General features: G+C 42.4%; 1 protein-coding gene across 1 annotated transcript in view; it reads right to left on the bottom strand.

Moving 5' to 3' along the window:
* FTO (fat mass and obesity associated) overlaps positions 1 to 24,969 on the bottom strand; it is a 387,563-nt gene that overhangs the window by 194,823 nt on the left and 167,771 nt on the right. Inside the window, 2 exon segments of the mRNA NM_001112692.1 lie at positions 16,920 to 17,039; positions 24,531 to 24,674. Coding sequence (NP_001106162.1) covers positions 16,920 to 17,039; positions 24,531 to 24,674 — 264 coding nt within the window.

Below are 24,969 nucleotides of genomic sequence, written 5' to 3' on the forward strand. Positions count from 1 at the left end.
CTGTGTGGGCAGGCAAAAGGCTTCAACTCACAGTTTGATGGCCACGCAGAAAAGGGCCCAGGCCAGACAATGAGGCCCTGTTTCAGTGACCTGAGGAAAAAGACTGACAGGTGAAGGAAGGACAAAGGTGAGCAGGAGACGCCAAGGAGGCTCATTCATGGAAACTCAGACCAGAATCCAACAGGAATGCAACTTTAAACAGAGAATCAGGCAACATGCCATGTCTCCAGGGACAAGGAAAACCACCCCCACCTTCCCCTTCCACTGATGAAAAGAGCCATAGCATTGGGCCCTATGACTTGGCAGGATAAGGGGCCACCTACCTCTCGTATAAAACTCAAGTCCACTGCAGGATGACATCACTGGAGGCCAGAGTAACTGCTCGGATCACCCGGACTGACTCAGCTGACTTGGCACACAACTCCATGGTGAAAGAACAATTTCCCACATTTACCAGCCCAGGAAATATGAGTGCTCCTTGCGTGAACCTCTAAATCTGTCAGGGTTCTTTGGTTTTAAGTACCAGCAGAGAGCTTAAGTTAAGATTCTTATAGGGATTCAGAGGGCAGACTCTGGCCCCAGACTGCCCCTGCTCACTGCAGACCCCAGCTCTGTCGCTCACTACTTCTCTGACCTTCACAATGTCACTTCACCTCCCCGAGTTTCAGTTTCTTCACTGGTGATTCTTCACCCATCACATTTGCAAAAAGTCAAAAAGTCTGTTAATACACTGTGCTGGTGAGCATGTGCGGAAAACAGGCACAATGTCCCACGGACTCTACCTATGAACACATAACACATAAACATACATACATACATATACACACACATATATAAACTCTGCTACAAACTCCACCTATGGAAAGCAATTTGACCATCCTCTTACCTGAAAATACATATTCTTTGATCCAACGATTCTATTCCTAGGTATCACTACAGATGTTATATGTGAAAATCTATGTACAGGGATAGATACCTCATTTTATTGCACTTCACAGATATTCTTGTTTTACACATTGAAGGTTTGTGGCAATCCAGCAGCAAGCAAGCCATTTTTCCAACAGCATTTGCTCACTTTGCATCTCAGTCTCATATTTTGGTGATTCTCTTAATATGTCAAATATTTTTATTATTATATTTGTTACAGGGTTCTAGGATCAGTGATCTTTGATGTAATTACTACAAAAAATTATGACTCACTAAAGGTTCAGTTGATAGCAGTGTTTAGCACTAAAGTACTTTTTAATTAAGGTATGTACACTCATGGACATTGTTTTAAAAATATTCACATAACAGGAATTCCCGTCATGGCGCAGCAGAAATGAATCTGACTAGGAACCATGAGGTTGTGGGTTCGATCCCTGGCCTCGCTCAGTGGGTTAAGGATCCGGCGTTGCCGTGAGCTGTGATGTAGGTCGGCAGCTGTAGCTCTGATTTGACCCCTAGCCTGGGAACCTCCATATGCCGCAGATGTGGCTCTACAAGCAAAAAATAATTCACATAACAGACTATGACAAACATAACTTGTATATGCACTGAGAAAACAAAAAATCTGAGTGACCAGAGTTCCCGTCGTGGCTCAGCGGAAAGAAGCCCAACTAGTATCCATGAGGATGAGGGTTCGATCCCTGGCCTCACTCAGTGGGTTAAGGATCTGGCATTGCCATGAGCTGTGGTATGGGTCGCAGACGCAGCTTGATCCCACACTGTTGTGGCTGTGCCACAGGCCAGCAACCACAGCTCCAGTTCGACCCCTAGCCCAAGAACTTCCATATGCCATGGGTGCCACCCTAAAAAGCAAAAAGCAAAAAAAAAAAAAAAAAAAAAATTGAGTCACTAATTTTACTTCAAATTCACTTTATTACAGTGGTCCAGAACCGAACCCCCAATGTATCCGAGGTATGCCTGTATTAGGATATTTATTATAACATTATTTACAGAAGCAGAAAAGTAAAAACAGCCACGGGCTGGTTAAATAAATGATATAACCATACAATGAAAAGCTATGCAGTCATTTAAATGAAAGTGCAAATATGAAAAGATCTCTAAGATACAGTGTTAATTCATTTTTTTTAAAAAAGCACATAAATATCTGTCAGTATATAGACAGTCTCTGGAAAAGTACAACAGACATTTGCAAATAGTGCTCATCTTAGGGGGAGAGGAAATGAGGGGACGCAAAATGAGGAGAGGAAAAGACTTACTTTGCACTGCATATGCTTTTAGACTTTCCGAATTCTCTACTGTGTGCTTGTGTCAGCAAACAGTCCTGGGAGAGCTGGGCTCAAGGATCTAGCTCAGGTCACATGCTGGTGGAGTAGCCAGACTAAGGTAAAGCACCCCCACCTGTAGCCACTAAAGGAAGCTGGTTTCCAGGAGACCCCTAGAGGCTCTCAGAGAAGGAGGAACAGATACTGGATTAATGAATACAATTGTCTAGCTCAAATGAAAGAGCCTAATATTGACATGCCCGGCTCAAGCACGGGGCAGAGAAAAAGACTCCAGAGAAACACTCATCTTATCATAGGGTGCTACCAGCATCCAGCTCAAGGTTGGTGCATGCGTCAGAGAAGGCCCAGCCCCTGGGAGACTTGGCGAAGGGTGGACAATACCCAACGGGGAACTGGGAAATCTGGGTTCTATGTCCACCACTATTTGGCTCTGCTGGCCCTAGACAAGCATTTTCTATCTCTGGAGCCCTTCCTGAGCCAAAAGAAAGAGAAGGCAGTAACCATCGCGGCGGTCCCTTCCATCTCAGACGTTCCAGGAGTCCATGGTCGTTGACCTCAGCTTGTCAGAGCCTGGCAGCGAGGGTACCACCAGCACAGTCAATAAATAAAGAGCGCAGGCTAAATGCTCCAGCCTGGAAAGTCTAGGACAAATATGAGTACATCTCTGCTGCCAGCTTCCCTGGCATTGTGAGATATGAAAGGAGAAGGCATTCGGAGAAGCAGCAAGTCCACGTGTTCTCTGGGAACGCGCCACGGCCTGGGTCTGCCTCTCCTACGGTTCTCTGGTAACGTGAAACACTAGCCCCAGAATATCATTTCTCCATCTCACTGATCGCTAAGGTGGCCTCTACATTAACTCCAGACCGTAGGTTCCAGAGCAGAATCAAAGTTACAGCGATCTTGCAGGAGATCGCTGAACAAACGCACACGCGTGTTATTAATCACTTGAGAATTAACACCTTGCGCCTTGGAAGTAATAAAACCAGTCACTGGAAAATAGCAACATCGCAGAGAGGGGAAACGTGAGCGTCCCGCAGAAATCTCTGTAAAAAGGTGGGAGAGACCGGAACGAAGCCACCCGCTACATTCCCACCAGTGACTCAGCCTTTCAGGTGGTGTGACCGGCATGGCAAAGTGCAAGGGCAAACACAGGACGGCGTGGGGCACACAGTCACTCCCGTGGCGCTATGAGCGAAGAAGGGGGAGACAGGCGTGGGAAAGAAAACGCTCTTTTTTCAGCAGTGGAAATGACAGATTACCACACCCGCTCTCCTGAACCCAAATCAGATCACTGGCGAATGACACTTTGGCTGCTTTTCAAAATACTTTCATGCAAGTACTTAGGTCCTCACGACTGTGGCCTCTCTGAGAGGCAGTAGAGATGTTATTTCCTCCAAACCACAATCCCAACCCCGAAAAGAAATAAAGAAAACGAAACAGACCTAAGGTTCCCAAACATGGAAGAGAATCACAAATGGTTCACACCAGAGAAGACCTGCCCCCTTACCGAAACCCAAAATTATTAGGCTGGTGTTCAATTTTTGAGAAAAAAAAAAAAAGAAAGAAAAGCGTTTGGATGGAAAATGCCGCAACACATTTGTCATTTGCCATCTGAAAATGGAGTGTTGCTTGTTTGCTGTATTTAGGATGCGGATAGGTCTTGGAGTTGCACAAATAATACCTTGACTTGTTTCCCAAGCAAAATCTTGGCCAATGCGAGATAATCAAATAGTTTCATTTCATTTCTAGTCGTACATGTTTAGCGCTTTGCTTCCCAGGACTTTGATAGGAAGCCAGTCAGTAAAGGATGAGAACATCGTACTTTCTAGAGAAATGTATTAGAAAAAGACAGTCCTTGCAAACCTTCCCAGTCATGTCTCTCAGTACTGGACTCATCCCAAGCACACTCCATCAAGTCCAAGCAAATCCGTGAGCAGAGCCTGTGTTTCCCACGCCAGCATCTCTGATTCTGCCATCTTTGAATATTCTCCACCCAGATCTAGCTCTCAAAATCCTCCGCATCCCCAAAGGCCTCTGTCGGAATCCAATTTTGTCCTTCGTTTTCCCTCCCTCTGAATTACCAACGGCTTGTGCCTTAGCAACTTGGGAGACATAAGTCTTTGCTTTTTATATAACGTCCCACTCCCTGCCCAAAGTGGAGCAGATGAATGATTAAACGACGCAGGTGAAGCAAAAACATGCTACTGCTGCTTCTTCACTCTCTTAAAAAAAGTTTTCAAAAATATCATTATTGTCCAATTTTCTAAGGTATCTTTCATAAAACTATCTCAGCCTGGAGGTATAAAAACTAAAATGCAAAAGGGGGAAAATTCTGAATTTCTAGATTTAAAAGCTAGGAGAAACTGTCTTCACACACCGCCCTGTTTATGAGAATATTCAATCAGGTTTTCCAGAACATTCAGCAAAAAGGTCAGGTTCCTTCAGAGTCTTATTTGCCCTCCAAAATACATTCAAGCCTAGTCCAGGCAAGAAAGAAAACAACCCTGCTTAATTAACTCAACTACTAAGCCGGATTCTTTCTCCCATTAAAGAAGAAAAAATTAAAACATGGGACTTGACCTAGAGATTTTCATACTAAATGAAGTCAGAGAGAAAAACAAATATTATACGATATCGTTCTTATGTGGAATCTTAAAAAAAAAAAATGATACAAATGAACTTAACTACAAAACAGAAAATAGACCCCTAGTCATAAAAAATAAATTCATGGTTACCAAAGGGGAAAGGTGGCGGCGGGGGTGGGGGTGTTGGATAAATAGGAGCTTGAGATTAGCAGATATATAATATATAGTCATACTAGTATATATAAAATAGATAACCAACAAGGACCTGCTGTATAGCACAGGAACTAGATTCAATATTTTGCAATGACCTGTAAGGGCAAAAAAATCTGAAAAAAGACAGACATATATGTACGTATAACTGAATCACTCTGCTGTTCTCCTGAAACTGACACAACACTGGAAATCGACTATACTTCAATTAAAAAAAAAAAATCAAAAAGAAAAAATTAAAAAACAGGTCTTGAGAAGCCCAGCAGACCACCCTGTGCTGGGTCTACCTGGCTACATGCACACTCTCTACGTTTTTCCTGTCTCGAGATGAGCACGAGATGGGGCATTCCAGAACAGCCAGCCGGAAGACCTGAGCATTGGCAGCAAATATAGACCTCAACAAAGGCAGGGGAGGAGGGGGATGGAGAGGGGAATTTTCCACCCCCAGTGGCAGGCACCCCTAAATGCTCAGTACGACTTGCATCCCCCAACTCCCCATTTCACCCAAGGAGCCAGGTCAGCCTCACGGCCTCGGCAACAGCACTTCTGCTGCTTATAAAATTATGACCAAACTTTTCCCTTTGTTCTGGCAAAAGACTTCCTGTGAGAAAGCAGTCATCCTTTAAAGCTTTCCAGTCCAAAGGTCTCTCCTGGTTTGTATTCCCCCCCCCACCCCCAGCCCGCCCCCATTCCCATCCCCCAGAGGAAAAGCTCAATCACATCACTAGGCATTTTTTTGGTTCCAAGCTGCACTGGGTCTCAAGGACTCCTGGTGAGTCAAGAAAACTGGTCATCTGAACATCCTTTCCTGGGATCTGTCTGAAGTGTAGACAGGCAGCAAAGATGAATATTAATATGCTTTCCATCATCAAAAGCTATTGCATACCCAAAGGATGATAAATATTTTAATCAGTTTTCAGCTTGTCTAGCGGAAGTCAGTTTACTCCTCAGAGATTTCCCTAGTTCTGTGCCCCAAACCTGTCCGGTCTGGGGCGCTTTCCCTATCTTACTTGGGAAATTAGGCTTAACAAGTCTAAGCTTTCTTAGGGAACTCATTGGATTTTATGACAATTGTATTCTATTAAGTTTGTCAAGAATAGGGAAATTTAAAATATGAAGATGGTCAACAAATGAGACAAAAACCCCATGATTCTAAGTTTTAACAGCACTGTTTCTTGGGAAAACTTAATAACCTACTTATGTCTCTCATTTAAAAAAAAAAAAAAAAGAGTTTTCATATTTGCATAAGTCGTCTGCCTATGACTGCTCCATCTTCTCAGTGCAAAGGCCAAGAAGGCATGAAACAGGACGTTCTGGTGCATCCTCTGTGCTCTTGATATTATTATTTCTTTTTAATGTTCAGGATGTTTCAGGGGTATCGCTGGGAGGGTTATGTTGGTTTAAAACTAAAATTAACCCCCCAATATTCCTATAAAGCAGGACCTAACATTTGAGGAAAATGTACAGAGTTAAAAAAGAATGTGTGAAAGCCCATGCTGTTTAGCCTGAGAACGAGGAAAGAGCAGGGCTGGGACCCCTGACCCAACATGAATTCATTTCTTTTTTTTAATCTTCTTTATTGAAGCATAGTTAATTTACAATGTTGCGTTAGTTCCAGGTGGATAGCAAAGTGATTCAGTTATACACGTGTATATATGTATTTGTCTATATGTATATATATTCTTATTCAGATTCCTTTCCATTATAGGTTATTATAAGACACTGAATCTAGTTCCCCGTGCTCTATGGAAGGTCCTTGCTGTTTATCTCTTTTATATACAGTAGTGCGTATCGCTTAATACCAAACCTCTACTTTTGTTAACAAGTTAAGTGTGGAGCACCTACTATGTATCAGGCACCGTCCTAGGAGCTGCGGAAATAACAGTGAATAAAAACAATGTCCCTGCCCTCAGGAGGATTATAGAAACAGAGTCAGACTGTAAATACATACATGGTATTATGGCAGGTGGGGGAGAACAGCAGGAGGCAAAGTGGCAGTGCCCTGCTCTGTCTGCAGTCAGAGAGAACTTGGTTAAAGAAACTCTCTCCAAGGAGGGACAGGAACAGAGAGATGGGAGGGAAGTGAGTCAAACAAATAACAGAGGAAAGAAAGTGCCAGACAGGGAAACGAATCCGACTAGGAACCATGAAGTTGCGGGTTCAGTCCCTGGCCTCGCTCATTGGGTTAAGGATCTGGTGTTGCCGTGACCTGTGGTGTAGGTCACAGACATGGCTCGGATCTGATGTTGCTGCGGCTGTGGCATAGGCCAGCAGCTGTAGCTCTGATTAGACTCCTAGCCTGGGAACCACCATATGCCACAGGTCAAGGCCCTAAAAAGCAAAAATAAATAAAATAAAATAAAAGAAGAAAAAAGAAAAAGAAAGTGCCCTACAGAAGCAACAGCAAATGCAAAGGCCCTGGGGCAGGAGGCAGCGGCCATGTTCTAAAGGCAGTAAGGAAGGTGAGTGGAGGAGGGGGAGGGCAAGACTGGGCTGGGGGGAAGGGGTGGACAGATCCTAGGGGGCACTAGGCTGTTTACAAAGAAGCTGGATTTCTGAACCTGATAGTGAGTTGGGGCCAAGGGACTGAAATAACTGGACATATTTGAAAGGAACACACGGATAGAGGTAACGTAAGTGGTAGAAGCAGGGAGGTTATTTACACTAAGGTGGTAGCAGAGAGGGTGGTGAAGGGTGGTCAGATGGTGAATCTAGTCTGAACATAGAGCTAACTAGATGCACTGATAAATCAAGAGAACACCAAAGTTTTCAGCTGGGCATCGAGAGGCTGCAAATCATGGAAATGTGCAACACCGGGAGGAAGGCTAGGGGGGAACCAGGGACTCGGTTCAGTTTTGGAATTGTTAAATTTGCAGTACTTAGTACTGATGGCTGAATGGGGCATACCTTTCCCAACCAGGGTTCAGGTGCCCCAAGATATGAGATTTCAGTACCAAGAAAATACTGTTATTATAGACACTGGCATATCCCATTACTTTCGGCCATTAAACAAATTCACTGTTAACTGCAGGAAAAGTTGATGACATTAAATAAAATACAAGCCCTCTTAATCCCCCAGTATCTGTTAAAGGAGACCTGATGCCTAAGTCTGGGCATTTCATAATGGCTCATTTAAATTAATAACACCTGGAGTTCCGTCGTGGCGCAGTGGTTAACAAATCTGACTAGGAACCATGAGGTTGCAGGTTCGATCCCTGCCCTTGCTCAGTGGGTTAACGATCCGGCATTGCCATGAGCTGTGGTGTAGGTCGCAGATGCGGCTCGGATCCTGCATTGCTGTGGCTCTGGCGTAGGCTGGCAGCTACAGCTCCGATTCGACCCCTAGCCTGGGAACCTCCATATGCCGCGGGAGCGGCCCAAGAAATGGCAAAAAGACAAAAATTAAAAAAAATTAAAAAAAATAAATTAATAACACCTAAGTCAAAGGGATACATATTATGAAGTTACCACCTGTTCCAGGTCTTTATAACCAGAGCAGGTATGTCTTAAACACTGAGAATTAATTTTGACTATGGCCCTAAGACTCCAGATTTTTATTTGACAGCTAATTTTGTCAATCAATCAAAACCAAGCTGGAGACGATCTGAGATGTTTATACACATCAAGGAAACCTTTACAAATGAGACTGTCACCGGTGGTTCCAGATGGACTGAGACCAGATAAAGAAATACAAAAAAAAAAAAAAAAAAAGTCAATCATAATTTACATGTTAGGGAAAAGATGGTGTTAAAAATATCATCTACAACTGATCACACAGATATTTCTAGGAAGAATGAAAAGGCAACAGATCAGTTTCCTTTTTTTTTTTTTCAAAGGTTATTTTTTTGCAGATGTCGAGGAGAGCAGGACCATGGTTATATTATCCTTATTGCATACGTTCTGTGTTCCCAGAGCTCTTTGGTAAGTCAGGTTTTTGGCACTTAGAGCACATTTCTCCATAGAGACATCTTTGCAAAATATGGAAAGAGTCCCAGGCGCACACTCCCAAAGTATTTAGCCTTCAAAGTAAAAGAGAAACGTTACTAGAGAGCCCTGAGCTCCAAACCATGGCGAGTCCCTTTTGCTTCAGGGCTGATCCCAGTTCTAGAGGGATGGACATGAGGGCTGGGGGGGAAGCGGAGGGATGCTGGCACTAAGGGAGACATCAGTCCAAGGACCTCTAAGTAAAGGGTCCAAAATTGAGGACCTTCCTTCTAAAATCACTACTGGTGATGCCTGGAGTGTGTATAGTATTTTTTATATACATAGTTTACAAACTCTCTCATTTGATCATCAAACCACTTTTCTTCAGAAGCTAACAGTTTCAGGGACCATTCAGTAACCAACGCGGGAAATAAGATCCGAAGATCTTAAAAACATTCTCAACAGCTGGCATACATCCTTGGGAAATCTTGCTTCCCTTTCAAAACTGTAGGTTTGTCGTTTTGTTTAAAATGTGATTTCACTCATCTAGACGGAGATTCTTCTAGAATATTTCAAAGATATTTATAATAGGATGACAGACTGGAGCTGAATTTAATGTCTCATTCCCCACCCCACCCCACCGCCCCAAAATACTGGAGGAAATAAAGTAAACATTTGTTTTAGGCTGTGTCTTTTCTAGGAAAAATGGTAATCTTTACCACCCCAATCTGGCACAAAGGTTTCTGACTTCACATCTGAAATGCTAGGATGGTCTGCTAGTCGAAGCAGTCGGAAATAAATTCCAGCAGCCAAGGCTACACAAGTTCCCCAGGGAAAACTAGCAGAATCTTCATACGTTTACATCAATCTGTTCCAACGTAGTTAAAATCAAATAAAAGCACAGGATGTATGTGAAGTGTGTGTATGTGTGTGTGTGTGTGTGTGTGTGTGTGTTTATTAACAAAGGCTAGCAAAATTTAGCCAAAATCTGTGAAGCCAGGCGAAAACAGAAACCTTGACTATTTATTCCAGTTTTCTCACCACACACAAACAAGAGTTAAGAGAGATGGCCGGGCTCTCGCTTGGAATTTCCTAGCGCCTGTCACTTTGTCTCACCATCGTCTACATTTTTAGCCTTGTTCCCATTGTGTGCTGAGCAGAGGCACTGGAACAATGCTCTTAACATTCCTGGAATGTAACAGGCACATCCTAGTACTTGGTGCCAATAGAGCGCCACTCTCACACTGCTCACGGAAGGGTTAAAAACAGAAAGTCCTACCCACTGGTTTGCTCTGATGTTCCTGGAGATATTGTCACTGGATGTATCCTCAGTAGAATTCTATTCAACACCTCTGTCTTTAAGTACAAAGCTGTAGGCTGTAGCAGCTTTAAGAAACATAAGTATCCCTTTTTTCTGCTGCACAGTATCTGTGTGTGAAATTCTCTAAAGGGGTTTAAGTATTTACCCTGAACACTATCAGACGGTTTCTAAAATTTTCCTTATCCAGTTGCAAAAACACTTCAAAGAGAATCATAAACATCATCCTTTGTGCTTTCCATGCACATCCTGTTTCTAAGGCTGAAGCTTGAATTCTCTTGGAATTGTAAATTTCTTCCCAAAAAGACAGGATTCACAACACTTTGGTTTTTTTCTTCTTAATTCATTATTAAGGCTGCGGCAACACCAGAAAAAATTGGAAAAATCTGAGAGAAATCCAGAAGGCAATCAAAGGAATCAAAATCTATTAGACATTCATTGCTAGATTATATGTAGAATTCTACCCCCCAGATATTTTACTCTTAATAGAACCCAGTGATGTGGAATTGGAGGGGGGTGGGGTGGGGAGGGAGGAACATGGAAAGAACCAACCTTCAGTTAACATGTTGAAGATAATAAAAAATGTGAGCCAAGGATGTTTAGCCACTGTTGCTGAAAAGCAACCTTTTTTCCCTTTTCTCCAAATTTCCACAGAGGGTCCCAGAGCTCATCTCTGATGACATAATTTGAATTTTCGGGTGCTTGGGACTCTTCACCGGCCTCCAATCTGTGCTTCTCCTGAGTCATTCACTGTCCCAGTCATAAAAGGGAATAGGGAACTTAAATTTTCATTTAAAACCACTAGACATACAACCACTATGGAAAATAGTATGGAGGTGCCTCAGAAAACTAAATATAGAACTACCATATGACCCAGCAATCGCACTCTTGAGCATATATCTGGCCAAAACGTTCCTTGAAAAAGATACATGCACCCGTATGTTCACTGCAGCACTAGTCACAATAGCCAAGACATGCAAACAACCTAAATGTCCATTAACAGATGAACAGACTAAGATGTGGTACATAGACACAATGGAGTACTACTTAGCCATAAAAAAGAACAAAATAATGCCATCTGCAGCAACATAAATGGAACTAGAGACTCTCACACTAAGTGATGTAAGTCAGAAAGAGAAAGACAGATACCATATGATATCACTTATATCTGGAATCTTATATATGGCACAAATAAACCTTTCCACAGAAAAGAAACTCGCAGACTTGGAGAACAAACTTATGGTTGCCAAGGGGGACGGGGAGGGAGTGGGATGAACTGGGAATCTGGGATTAATAGATGCAAACCATTGCCTCTGGAATGGATAAGCAATGAGATCCTGCTGTATAGTACTGGAAACTATATCTAGTCACTTGCGATGGAGCATGATAATGTGAGAAAAAGAATGTATATATGTAGGTGTGATTGGGTCACTTTGCTGAACAGTAGAAAATTGACAGAACACTGTAAACCAGCTATAATGAAAAAAATAAAACTCATTAAATAAAAAAAATCAAAAAATGTTTTTCATTATTACAGAATAAAAAATAAATAAATAAAACCTCTAGACATCTCACACCAGATCCTAAATTACTATAATATACTCTGCTCCTCTATCAGACATGCTGATTCTGAAAAATAGGAGACAGGATTATATTAGCAAATATAATTCAGCATATACATGAACACTAAAGAGGAGAGTTACATAAATATAAAATATATCAATATAATACATATACACATACAGGAAATGTTGGTGACTTCACCACTAACATGGACAAAAATATACATATATTTATACCACTCTCTTCCTCACATCCCCCCAAATCTTTAATCCTGGAAGAAAGTTTAAAATGAACTGAGCTAACTGAACTATGATAGCAAAAACCAGGGTAGGGTCGTATGGATTTTAGCGTAGGAAAAAGCAGCCTTCTTCCTCTACTCAGCTACAAAGAATTTAATCTAAAGCACTGTGATGATAGCTTCATTAATCTCTCCAAAAACAAACAAACTGCTCTTCGTTTGGGCTCCGTCATTCCCCACCTTAGTGTAACTCATACGAAGAAGGGCTCAGCCAGACGGCTACGGGCAGGCCCCCGGCCTGAGCTTTCCCAGATGATTTGCACAGGCCAGAATGACAAGCGAAAAGGCGTGACTCATCTTGAAATTCAGCTATTATAACTAACTTGTAAAGGACAACTTTTACCTGCCTAAGTACCCTTCTCTCTTAAAACTTCAACAACAAGAAACTGGTAACCGTATTGAGCAAAACACCTACGCATTTTCCACATCTCTCTGCTCTCTGGTGCCAAATTTTAACATAAATGGGTAGAATTAAATGTAGCCGATAGCTTGCCTGACATAATTACATGTTGTGTTTTACACTGCTTCAAAACGGATACATTAAAATAATCCAGTCTTGGCTCCCACCCACTAAAGTCAATAAAGGTTATTAAGGCCAACTGCCATGTAAATGCACCCCATCCCAGCGTGAGGAACTGTCAAGACAGGAAATGCAATTCAAAACGTTCAACAGGACCAGGAGCCACCTTTCTCTTCTAGAAGAAAGCAGCAGCAGCAGCAACAACAACAACAACAGCAACGAAAAAAGCAGGAGGAAATTTCTCTCCAGGATAGAAATCACCCATACCTCTGAAAATGTTTATTCTGGAAACTCTTCTAGAATATTTCTAGTGGATTATACCAAATTGACCTTTCCTTTCTTAAGGCCAAAAGGAAATGAATAAATGCCATCAATTTAGAGGACATCACACCTAGCATTCTTTTCTGTATCTCTGTGAACTGGATAGTGTTCAAACATTTTTATAGGTAAAATAAATGTCAGTTTTGCAAAGCGCGATATCAGACCCTAAGAGACAGATGGCCTATCCGTTGCATCTCTGGCTACAGCAAGCTTCGTTCACCTCACAGGACAGTTCGGCTTTTCATATATATTTTTTTCTACCCAGAAAGCAAAGCTCATACAGTTTCTTTCAAATGGTAACGCTCTCTTACACTAAGAGTCTCCTCATCCTATGCTAATCCTGGATGTGGGGTGGCGGCGGGCTGGCTTTAAAAATAAAATAAAGTAAAAGAAAATACAAATATTTGAATAGTGTCCTCTGTTCTAATACCTTCCTGAAGAGAAAGATGAGAAGAAAGACGAGGCTAAAGTCCTGGGTTGTACGAAAGGGTTATGTTGCTTTGGGTTTGAGAGCTCATAAATTCATGAGGTAATATTCAGGGAAAATGTGATATTTTATCAGAATGTCATTCAAATATAAGGTTTAACATTTACATCACAAGAGCCTGCCCAGGGTAAAACTATCCTCAGGGAGGGAAATGGCAAGAATAAACAGTGTGATAAAAAAAAAAAAAAAAAAAAAAAAAAAAAACCATGGTGCTTGCTTGGATCCGGGGTGGGCAGTAGAGGCGAGGGGAGTTTCAGACAGCTGACTAAACTTTTAAAAATATGTGACTGGTTATGACACGGGAAGCAATTATCATTAACAGAAGAGCATTTTCCGTTCTTCTTCTATATCCTACCTGAGACTACGCTGTCCGACCACAAAGGGAAAAAATGAACACAAAGACAGAGAGAAATTACAACCCAAGTCTCTTCCCTGGTACCAGGGCTGTCAAAGGTTGCTTTAATCATAAGCAAAAGGTGAAAAGTAATGTACATATTGCCTGAGGTTTTTTTGTTTTATTTTCTCGCCAAAAGAGATCGATGCTATATTGCAGAACAGACAAACTACATTCATTAGAGAAGTCGTTCCACCACACACACATACACACACACACACACACGATTTTACAATTCAAAAAATGGAAAACGATGGAGAAGAATCATTTGTCTAAAAGGATAATAATTCTGAGTCATGTATTCCCTGGAAGCAAAGTGAGTACACTCAGAAAGGCCTTTTGGATTAGTCTAATTCTTCAGAATCAAAATGTGCACCAAACACTGCACTTTTTTATGTTAAATTGCTGTTGAATTTGTTAACCCACAACTGATTTCCTGTGTTATGGAATCTTGGAGATTACAGCTAACTTGAAGCAACAGGGATAATTCTTGACAGTTAATGGTAGATTTGTCTGCATTTTCCTGAAAGGCTTAGCATTTGGGGGCCTCAAACTGGTAGCTCAACATTGCCCCCTAATGGTTACAACTGAAAAAAATAGGAGGTGGGCTAGTACCAAAGTAGGAATTTAACCAGCCAGGGCCAGTGCCACCCCCCCGCCCCCACCCCCCGAGTACACAAATACCAGATGGCACTGCAAGAACAGCCACGGAACTGTGGACTTTTCCAATGATTATTCTCTTCTGTCTCTTCCAACAGCAAAAGTAAATTATTATGAATTTGTAAGTCATTAAAAAAACGCTTGAAGCAATGCTTACATTTAATTTAGAAGTGCCATTCTTTTTATCTTGGCCCAAACCTTCACTCCACTGATAAAGATCATCCTGAGACTGGCTGAGACACTAAGGCCATTGATTTCACTCAGGACACTTAGTAATGCCACACCACCCGCAAGGAAACTTGCTCTGGAGAGTTCCCAAGACTGCTCTTCTTTTCAGTCTTTTTACACAAGAGTTATAAAGAGAAGATATTCTATCTAATATGCCATTGCCATCAAATTAAAAAAATACACATAACAAAATCTTTTACGGGCATTCATAATGAACATCACTGGTAAGCTCCCAAAACCAAAGATTTTGCTTAAAAAAAAAAAGAAAAGAAAAGAAACCCTTGAACAAAAGCAATTCACAAAATAAAAATGTTGACAATATCAGTGAGGTTCCTTTCTTATTTGTTTGCCAATTCTAATTCATAGGATTGTCAAATTATAATCCCAAAGTCAAGCTGCTGTCAACGTTCAGCAAGTAAAGAAGTTCTAACTTAGGTGTCAATGGATGAGACCAGAATTACACAGTGAAAAAGAAATTCCATGGAACTGAAGCTGTCTTTATGTATCCATCCCATACAATGGAGCATACTCTACATGGGCTAATTTTAGGAACCGAGAGGAAGTTTCAGCACAAACTTTTTGTTACCTCCGACCCAGTTTTACGATGTCCAGTTTTTCACTGATTCATGTCTTTAAAGAAATCCACTTTTGTGATACTATTAGTACACTACAAGGATTAGAACATTCTTCCCCCTGACATATATCCATGAAAAGCCACAGTTTAAAGATTTGAGGAAGTGTCTGGAAAGCAAGGACTTCTGGATTTCTTGACCCAGACGTTCAAACTGAGGCCCCTTCAAGGTTGTGTCTTGCTATTTTTATTATTATAAAATAGGGATTAGCCACCCCTACCCATTTTTGCAAATTAGTTCCCTGTTCTCAGCACATCTTCAAGTCTGTGCAGTGGTCCTATCCCAAGAGTTTAGCAGGCTTTTATCACTTTTCCACTACTATTTAAAGGAAGAACGGTGAGGTGGTGCAGACCCCAGAGCCAGTCTTCCTGAGTTTCAACCCGAGCTCCCCTACTTTGTTGTATGACCTTGACGAAGTTAGGTAAAGCTTTTGTGCTTCAGTCTCTTGCCGTGTAAAGTGGGGGGGGGGGGAATACCTACTTTATGGAGTTGGCATAAAAGTTAAAGAAATATACATACATTTATATATGGTTTTATATATGAACATAACTGTATACATTATACATAGTTATATATAAACATATGTAAACATAACTATATATGTTATATATATATAACATATATAAATTACATATCACATTAGGAACAGTGTCTGGTACTTAGTAAGTATTTGCTATTATTACTATCATTGAAATTGAGATTTCAATCAAGGCCTCCAAGTGGCCTCAACTTGCCTTTCTACTACATTTCCCCTGAATTCCATGCTCAGGTCACACTGCACTTTCCCTCTTCTGATCTTGTTTCACAGTTCCTAGAGCCTAACGCTTCTCTCTGGATGCCTCACCTGACCCTCCTCTCCCTACCCGAGGGCCCCAAAAGTCACATCTGCTGTTGCACGACAGCCCCAGCTTCTAAATTTAACACTCCCTCCTCTGAAAGGTGCCCTTTTTTTTTTTTTTAAATCTCCATTACAGGATTTCATTTTAGCTAATGTAACACCTGGCTATGTTCATGCTTCTCTCCTTGTTCAGCTGAACGGAGTGGTTAAGAGCACAGGCTACAGAGCCAGACTGCCTGGGTTTCAATCTCGCTCTTGCACTGACTCTGTGACCTTGGGGGAGACATTTAATTTCTCCAGGCCTTGGTTTTCACGTCTATAAATTACGGTTCCTAACAGGTTCTGGACCTCATAGGACTGCTGGAAGAACTTTGAAAGTTAATACAGGGAAAAGCCCTTAGTATAATGCCTGGTACATATAAAAATGCAAATGAAGTTTAGGGATTCTTGTTGCATTGTTCGCATCTTCGCTTCCCAGCCCTTGTCCACACAGCACCACCCATGCAGGAAGGAAACGCTCAATAAATGTTCTTTGCATGGAACTGAGCTGGTCCTGACAAAGTCCTGGCTGTTCCCATTACCTTATCAAGAGTAACCTGATGCGATAATTTAGAATAATTAAATATGCATTTACCTATGCAAATTAGGCAGCCGAAGCTTAACAGAGCCCACTACCTGGGAAAATCCAGTCCCCAACCTCCCGTACTTACCGCACCTTCCATCTTCTTCCAAAGCTCTTCCAGCTGAGTCATGGGTTGACACCACCAATCGGTGCACTTTTTGTATCGATTGCCTTGAAACCAAAACTGTCTCAGCCACTCAAACTCGACCTGGGGATCATAAAGACAAGACTATGGTTAGACGCCCCCGTGACGGACAATCGAGGACGATACACTTCGTCGCTCAATTCTCCTCCAATTAACTTCACAGCCATAGGATGAGAAAAGGTGAGAAAAGCTCTGCCTAACCAGTTTCCAATAAACCTTGGAGTCTCTGGAGCCTTTCTGCAAAGTCAAGAAGAGAGTAGTCTGAAAGCTTAGTGAGACAACCCAGGGCAGGAGGGGGAGGGGGCTTCCTGTCACTTTCATCCCTCAGACGTGAGAAAACTATAAGTCAATCGACAACAAATCCTGAGATCCTAAAATATACAGCAGCCTGCACTGTATATGATGGGAAAGATATAATTAAACAAAATGTGTTTTCATGAAACATCTTTATTATAGGCTCGTATTAAGAGAAAAGCACGGGCACATATCAATTTTAAGTTTCTTAGATCTAACATAAACAAAGAATTTACCAATGGGCCAGGGGGAGCTGGTGGTCATGTCAACTTATATAACTGTACAACATAAAATTAATTATGGAGGTACACATGAAAACTACAGAGCCATTCAAATTGTCATTTTCAATTCAGTCAAGGCCAATGACAATAGGTGAAAAGAACAGCCAAGACACTAATAATTTCTTCTCCTTCCTATAAACCGACTATGGTAAACCTCTATTGTTTGCCTCCCTAGCATTTGTCCTGCCTTTCTAGCCAAACCCCACTATTCCTTTGGCAACCCATTTCCTTCCCCAGTCTCAGTCCATGTGGTCTGGGTAGAGCTCCAGATCTAATGCCTGGTTGGAACGTGCAACCCAAGTCTGAGTCAACCAGCCTATCACCTTCTTTAGTCAAGAACTGGATTTAGTGGAAACAGGCGTATGTTCAATCAGAATAAATCTTGAGTCTGTCAGAAGATACAGGAAGAGGATTCTGCAACCATTTTGCAGGATGGGAAAAATGGAAGCAACACAGTAGGAAGCACTGCAAGACGAACAGATAAAAACCAGGCCCTGGTGACATCAACTGACTCTTTATCAAGCTATTCCTGAAGTCCATTTTGCTTAAGCCAATTCAGACTGAGTTTTCTGCTTCCTGAAACTGAAATAATCCCAACATATGAAGATGAGAGGCTGAGTAAAGCTTTGAAAGAATACAAAATCATTTCCTGTCTAGTCTCTACCACTCATCCTTGACTTGAAAATACAATTGCACTGTCAAAGTAGAACTTCATTCATCCCAAAGCTCTTTTTACCTCTGCCCTCTAAAGAGTTTTCACAGCTTAATGTTGGGTCAGTTTAATGTTCGGTCATCTGGCTTTGCTAAAGCAATCATGTTCCATACACAGGCACAGAGCTATTATAATCTTTACCTGTTACCACAAAGAATTTTCTGGTTTATTTATCCATATTGAACTTTCTTCAGGCAAACAAAAGCAACTTGTGAAGATTTAACAATGGTGAAAATGGCTCAAATAACTAACCTGAGAACACCAAGTCCTATGAAAGGGTTTTAGTTTACATTAACTAAATGTTTGTTTGATATGTAGAACTGATTGCAGTTAAAGCTGTTTAAACAAAACAAAACAAAAAGGAATGTGGGCAATATTCAGACAATGGTTGTTAAACCTTATCTATGGTATTAAAAGACAGTGGTTAACAGAGGGAAACTTGACTGCTTTGAAAGGAAAATGAATACGGGTGTAGTTCAACTTCTCTGAAGATACAGGTTTAACAACATTATTTATTACAAGGGGAAAAAAGGAGGTCTATTTAATAGATTTCACATGAAATGTGTTCGCACTACAGGAACAGCCTCTCAGCAAAGCATCAAGCCCTATTTAGAGAGAGTTGAAAATGTTTTTCTGTCTTTGGGCTGGTTATTTCCTTTATGAGAACAAAACACATAAGCCTTGGCAACCATGACACCCCAGGAAATGAAACAGATTAGCATATGTAATTAGCTCACTCAGCCTGTAAAGGTACCACCAAGTCTGAGTTTCAGTAAATGAAAACTCCGAAGCAAGGAGAGGGCATACTTGGAAACCTGGCAATTGGGCAAAAGAGCAAAGAAAGACTCTCTCATTTTAATACATTATGACTTTATCGTCCTCCTTAGATGCCCAACTCTCTTGTGAGGCAGAGAGTGTCACAATTAAGATTAAGGGCTCTGGGAGATCCCTTCATGGCTCAGCGGTAACTAACCTGACTAGTATCCATAAGCACACAGGTTGGATCCCTGGCCCCATCAGTGAGTTAAGGATCCAGCATTGCTGTGAGCTGAGGCGTAGGTCGCAGACGCGGTTCAGATCCTGCACCGCTTTGGCAGCTACGGCTCCAATTGGACCCCAGGCTGGGAACTTCCATATGTTGCAGGTGCGGCCCTAAAAAGACCAAAAAAAAAAAAAAAAAAAAGAATAAGGGCTCTGGAGTCAGTTCGGAACTGGGCTCCGTACTGAGGAGCTCTGGCATCTGTAAAATAAGGATAATTACAAAATAACCACATAGGTTTGTGGCGAGGATTAAGTGGGTTAATAATGAACAGCCGACCATATGCCAGGCACTTGCTAGATGCTAAGAATACAGACTGAACGAGGCCCTGAGGCCCAGCACTTATTGTCCTGAGGAATCGCACAATCCTATGAAATTTTCTGAGCCAGAAAAGTTTTAAGATCCATGTCAATACATGTTCACCCCCGCCGGAGGCCAGTGAGAAAAAGTTCAATCCTGAAGACTTATTCCCAATGGAGTTGTTTTTTTCTCCCCCCATGCGTTGGGAGTATTGCCCACGAGATACAATCTTTGTGAGCATCAAACCCCTGGCATGCATTTCAGTCAACTCCATAATCTGACTTTTTCTTTTCAATGTCGAGGGCCAAAAATATTTACAGGATTTTAATCAAATGCTATCCTCCCCAGCTCTCCCACTGCCAAGAGAAGCAGTTGGCTCCTTCCTTAAAATGAATTAAGGAAGCAAAAAATATTTCCAGCTGCTTGATTCAGTTTGAATTACCAAAAAAAAAAAAAAAAAAAAAATGTGGTCCACTCCCCTGGCCCACACTGTGGGGATGGGGGATGGGAAAGGAAAGCTGGAGGGGCGGATGCAGCACAAAAACCTAAGGGTCAAGACGCCAACAGAATGGAAGCCTTATTACTTCAAAGCTTAAAAAATAAATAAATATAGGCGTTCCCATCGTGGTTCAGCAGAAAGGAACCTGACTAATATCCATGAGGACGCGGGTTTGATCCCTGGCCTCGCTCAGTGGGTTACGGATCCAATGTTGCCATGAGCTGTGGTGTAGGTCACAGATTCGGCTTGGATCTGGTGTTGCTGTGGCTGTGGTGTAGGCTAGCAGCTGTAGCTCTGATTCGACCCCTGGCCTGGGAACCTCCATATGCCGCGGGAGCGGCCCAAGAAATAGCAAAAAGATAAAAAAAATAAAAAAAAAATAAGAAATCAAGTTTTTAAACAGAGTCTCGCCATACTGACTGACTGATAATATTCCAGCCCTGACATGGGAGGGTCTTCATCCCTTCTCCAGAGTGTATACCTTCCCAGGAAGCTCACAGCTTCTGGAGTTCTCTCCAGGTGCTCTTGGCATTCCTGATGCTTATAAGCCAAACTCCCAGATTTCAGACATGCACCTGATGGAAATCCACAACTATTCAATCTTTTGCGCCATGACCATCCAGAGATATGTAATGGTCAGGGGTGAGCCGAGAGAGCTTGCAGGATCTTAAGGGTCTTCTGAACCATCCGAGAGAAATGAAAACATGTTGGCCATAGTGATAGTTACACAGCGGTGACCCAGAAAGACGTCTCTAAAACCAGCCTAATTCACCCGCCCCTGCCTTCTTCACGGAAGAGTCAAAAACGAGGTCAGTCAAGAAAAGCGTTCATTCTAGAAATGTCTAGAAGGGGAAGCACAAACAGAATGCAGCCGCCTACCTGAACCTTCATCACTGAGGCACTGGGCAGCAAAGCGCTAACGATTCCAATGTCATATTTCTGAACCAACACAGGACCATAGAGTTGGAAGTCGTTTCTGTCACTCTTACAGGTAAGCAAATGCCACCTACTTCTGCCAAGTTAGTCTGGGTCCTTGATTTGGTCCAAGGTCAGTGTATGCATTTCTCTTGAGATGTGGGGCTAATACGCCCACTGAGGTCAATGTCGCGCTGTAATAACTGAAATAAGTTATTTCGCAGGGAAAGACATTAGACCAGGAAGAGATGTGAAGGTCCAGTCTACAAAGAGCTAACCTATGAAAGCCCTTTCGCAGTAGCTCTAAGGAAGAGGCAGGTCTGATCAGAACCAAAGGAGAACCAAATGGTGACCTCAAATAGGACATTCTCCTGGGGGAAATTTACTAGGTAACAAGACTGAATTTGACTCTTTTTAAAAAGAAAAACAGACTATTTAATAAACACAGAGGAAGATTCTGCTTATACCTGACCAAAAATCTTTTAAGCATCTTAAATTGGGGGGAAAAAAAAAAAGTATCTTCTTAAGGTACCCAGTTCTAATCCTCGAAGTCCCCAAATTGCTTGGTTAGAAACCATCTAAGATAAGGAACACCAGCTACTTCTAGAGCCACACTGCCCCAAAGTCTGCAGACCTAAACCCAAGGGCTTCATCCTATAACTAGTCCAGCAAAGGCCTTTAAGAAAGAGGAAAGCAAACAGTAAGAACCGCAGGAACAATTATGAACATTCCCGTTCTCACTCAACAAGAGAGCAGAGAAGACAGTGACTGTGCCAGCTTTTGCGGCGAAAGAACTGTATCTGATGATGTGCCCTGACATACAGAATGGCATTCAGTCTTAAAGGAGCTGACCTTGAAGAATCAGAGATGTTCAGATGACAATACTCTCCTGTCAGATACGCAGTGTGATTTTACAGATGTCCCCCTGCCCATCACAGTCAGTGACCAAAGAAGGCCAGAAAGGACAGGGGAAAAAAACTGCCCATATCCATGCTGAAGAACACACCCATTCTGCGAGCCTGGCTCTGAAACCTGCACGGTTCATCCAGAAGGCACAGCAGAGTAATAAGGCAGAACATTGTTAACCATGTGAGCTCGCGGGGCCCACACATGCTTGTCTTTTCTCAGGTTCTAGCTCTCAGCAATGTCTCCAGCAGGGACTGATGGGAGAGAACACGGGACACGTACCAGGCACAAGGAAGGGAAGTTAAGGCAGGGTCCTGGGTTCAGCTTCGCATCGAATGGGATTATTAGTTCCCCGAAAGGCAGAATTTCTTTGCCTTTGGTTCTGGAGATGAGGGCGATGTTTCACCAAGTGGGGAGCAGCTCATTACATGATGAGATGCCTTTTTATGGATTTGTACATGATTTGTACTGGGGGAAAACCACGCTCAAAACCCTTCCACGGCTCCCCGTGACCCTCAGAGTAAAAAGGACAGTCCTCGTCCTTATGGACACCTCCAATGACCAGTACACTCTGTGGCTTCCCAGCCCCCTGGCACCATCTCCGTGACCTCATCTCTCGTAACTCACAGCCACACTCCCACCACTTACACCAGGCTGGCCCTGAACTAATCCAGGGACACGCGCATTCTCCCCGCCTGCCCAGCCTTTGCAGGGGTTTTTCCCTCTGCCTGAAACGCTGTTCCCCGGATACCCACGTGGCTCCCTCCCTCACCTTCATCAAGTCTCCGCTCAAAGGACATCTCATCAGTGGGGATGTTCTCCACTTACCTCCATCTCCATTACTTTGCCCTGTTTGGTTTTTTTCGACAGCTCTTATCAACTTCTCACATACTATAGAATTAACTGATGTAGTCTGTTTATTAGATATGGTCATCTCCCCGGACTAGAATGTCTACGTAATTTACCAACGCATCCCGAAGCACCCAGAAGAGTGCACATGCCAACAATTTATTGAAAGGATGACTGAGAACGTTTTTGTGTTCCATGTTCTCCATCCATCCTTCTAATTATATCAAAGAAAAGTCTGTGATTGAAAATAATCTTCAATAACTCTCCACTACTTGGTAATCTCTTTTCTCCTTTTAATGTTTTTTTTTTTTTTTTTGCTTTTTTTGGGGGGGAGATAGTATTTACCCACCATAAAATTCACCCATTTTCAGTGTAGAACGCAATGGCTTTTAGAAAGTGTATGAAGCTGTACACTCATCTCCCTTCTTAACATGACGAACAGAGACTGTAGGCTCAGAGCCTTCTCCAGCCAAGAGCATTTGCTGGAATAGAATAACGTTGCTGTTTTCACTGACTAGAGTTTTCCGGGTACTTTTTCTTTTGAGCTAGTGGTATTGGCTTTCCACTTAGAGTGGCAATAAAAAGCTTCTTCTCTTAAAACAAAAATGTACATAAAATATGAGTTGATTCTTTAAAAAGTATTGAAGAGGAGTTCCCTCGTGGCCTAGTGGGTTAAGGACCTGGCATTGTCACAGCTGTGGCACAAGTTCAATCACTAACCTGGAAACTTCTGTACGCCATGGGCGCAGACCAAAAAAAAAAAAAAAAAAAGTACTGAAGAGATAATAATTTACGTAGCCCAAAGATAAAGCAAAATGTGAAAGGGTAATAATGAAAATATCAAATTTGTGAAACACTGACACATGGGATCCACACCCACAGACTCTAGAATCACAACTAATTTCATAAACAAAAGGCAAGGCAACCTGCTCCTAGGGTCTCCCCTCAATTACCATCAGTACTTGCTGGAAGATTATCCCTCATGGGTCTCTTTTTTTCTTTTTCTTTCTTTTTTTTTGCATTTTTTTTTGTTTTTGTTTTTGGTTTTTTTTTTTGTCTTTTTAGGGCCACACCCATGGCATATGGAGGTTCCCAGACTAGGGATCAAATCGGAGCTACAGCTGCTGGCCTACGCCACAGCCACAGCAACACAGGATCCGAGCCGCATCTGCAACGTACACCACAGCTCACAGCAACACTAGATCCTTAACCCACGGAGCGAGGCCAGGGATTGAACCTGTGTCCTCATGGATACTAGTCAGATTCATTTCTGCTGAGCCATGATGGGAACTCCAGGTCTCTTGTGTTTCGATGAGTCTTGCCTTTTGCTTCAGACTCTCATTGCAAGGATGTCTCTGTAGTGAACACCCTTGAATGTTAGAGTTTCTCCCTCCAGAACAAAGGGCAGGTTTGCCAACAGACTTCAGCATCAAGATATGTCTTGATCTGGAGCAAAGGACAGGCATTCTTACTACCTATTATAAAAGAGTCAGGTTCCCTCAGCCCAGCCAGGCTCCTCTCCTAGAATGCAACTCCTCCACCTGCACAGACTATCTGACCCATCACCCTGTGAAAACAGAAGCTTGCAGAACTGGCACAAAGATGTGGATGCCCTGGCTACTGCTACTGTTGTAAGTAACGAACTGTCCTTTGCCTCTGGCCGAGAAGCCTCGTGACTTACAGTCACAATGCAAGGTAGCCAATTAACTTGTCAGCTTGCCAGTAGGATAGAATCTCTCTAGTTCTTGAAAGCCCTTACCTCGTTGTGGATTTCTTCTCCTTGTTTCAAAACCGCAGGCTCCAAGGATTTCAAAGAGACTTCACCACTGTCCGCCTCATCACGGACATTCTGCAGGGCCAACTGGCAGCGCTGTAAGATGTAATCCAAGGTTCCCGTCGAGCACTGCAGAGACACAACCAGCCCTCAAGATGGTAAGCGGACTCCAAGTGCACCGCGCCTCTCTTCCCAAGGACGTCTATCCCCCTTCCAGGCACTCACCAGTTGCCCTCAGCTCATAACTTAAGAATGACTAGAGTAGCTGTCTCCATGGGCTCTGTGCTGCCAGCCTGGCCTCACCTGGGCTACTCACCTTGCTGCTTTTTATTACATGGGCCTCATATCTCTAAAGCCCAGTTTCTATATAAATATATACTCAATACAGCACCCAGAGCTGAATCCTACATATAAAAGAAATGTA

The sequence above is a fragment of the Sus scrofa genome, chromosome 6, assembly GCF_000003025.6.
Source record: "Sus scrofa isolate TJ Tabasco breed Duroc chromosome 6, Sscrofa11.1, whole genome shotgun sequence".
In the NCBI taxonomy this organism is placed as follows: domain Eukaryota; kingdom Metazoa; phylum Chordata; class Mammalia; order Artiodactyla; family Suidae; genus Sus; species Sus scrofa.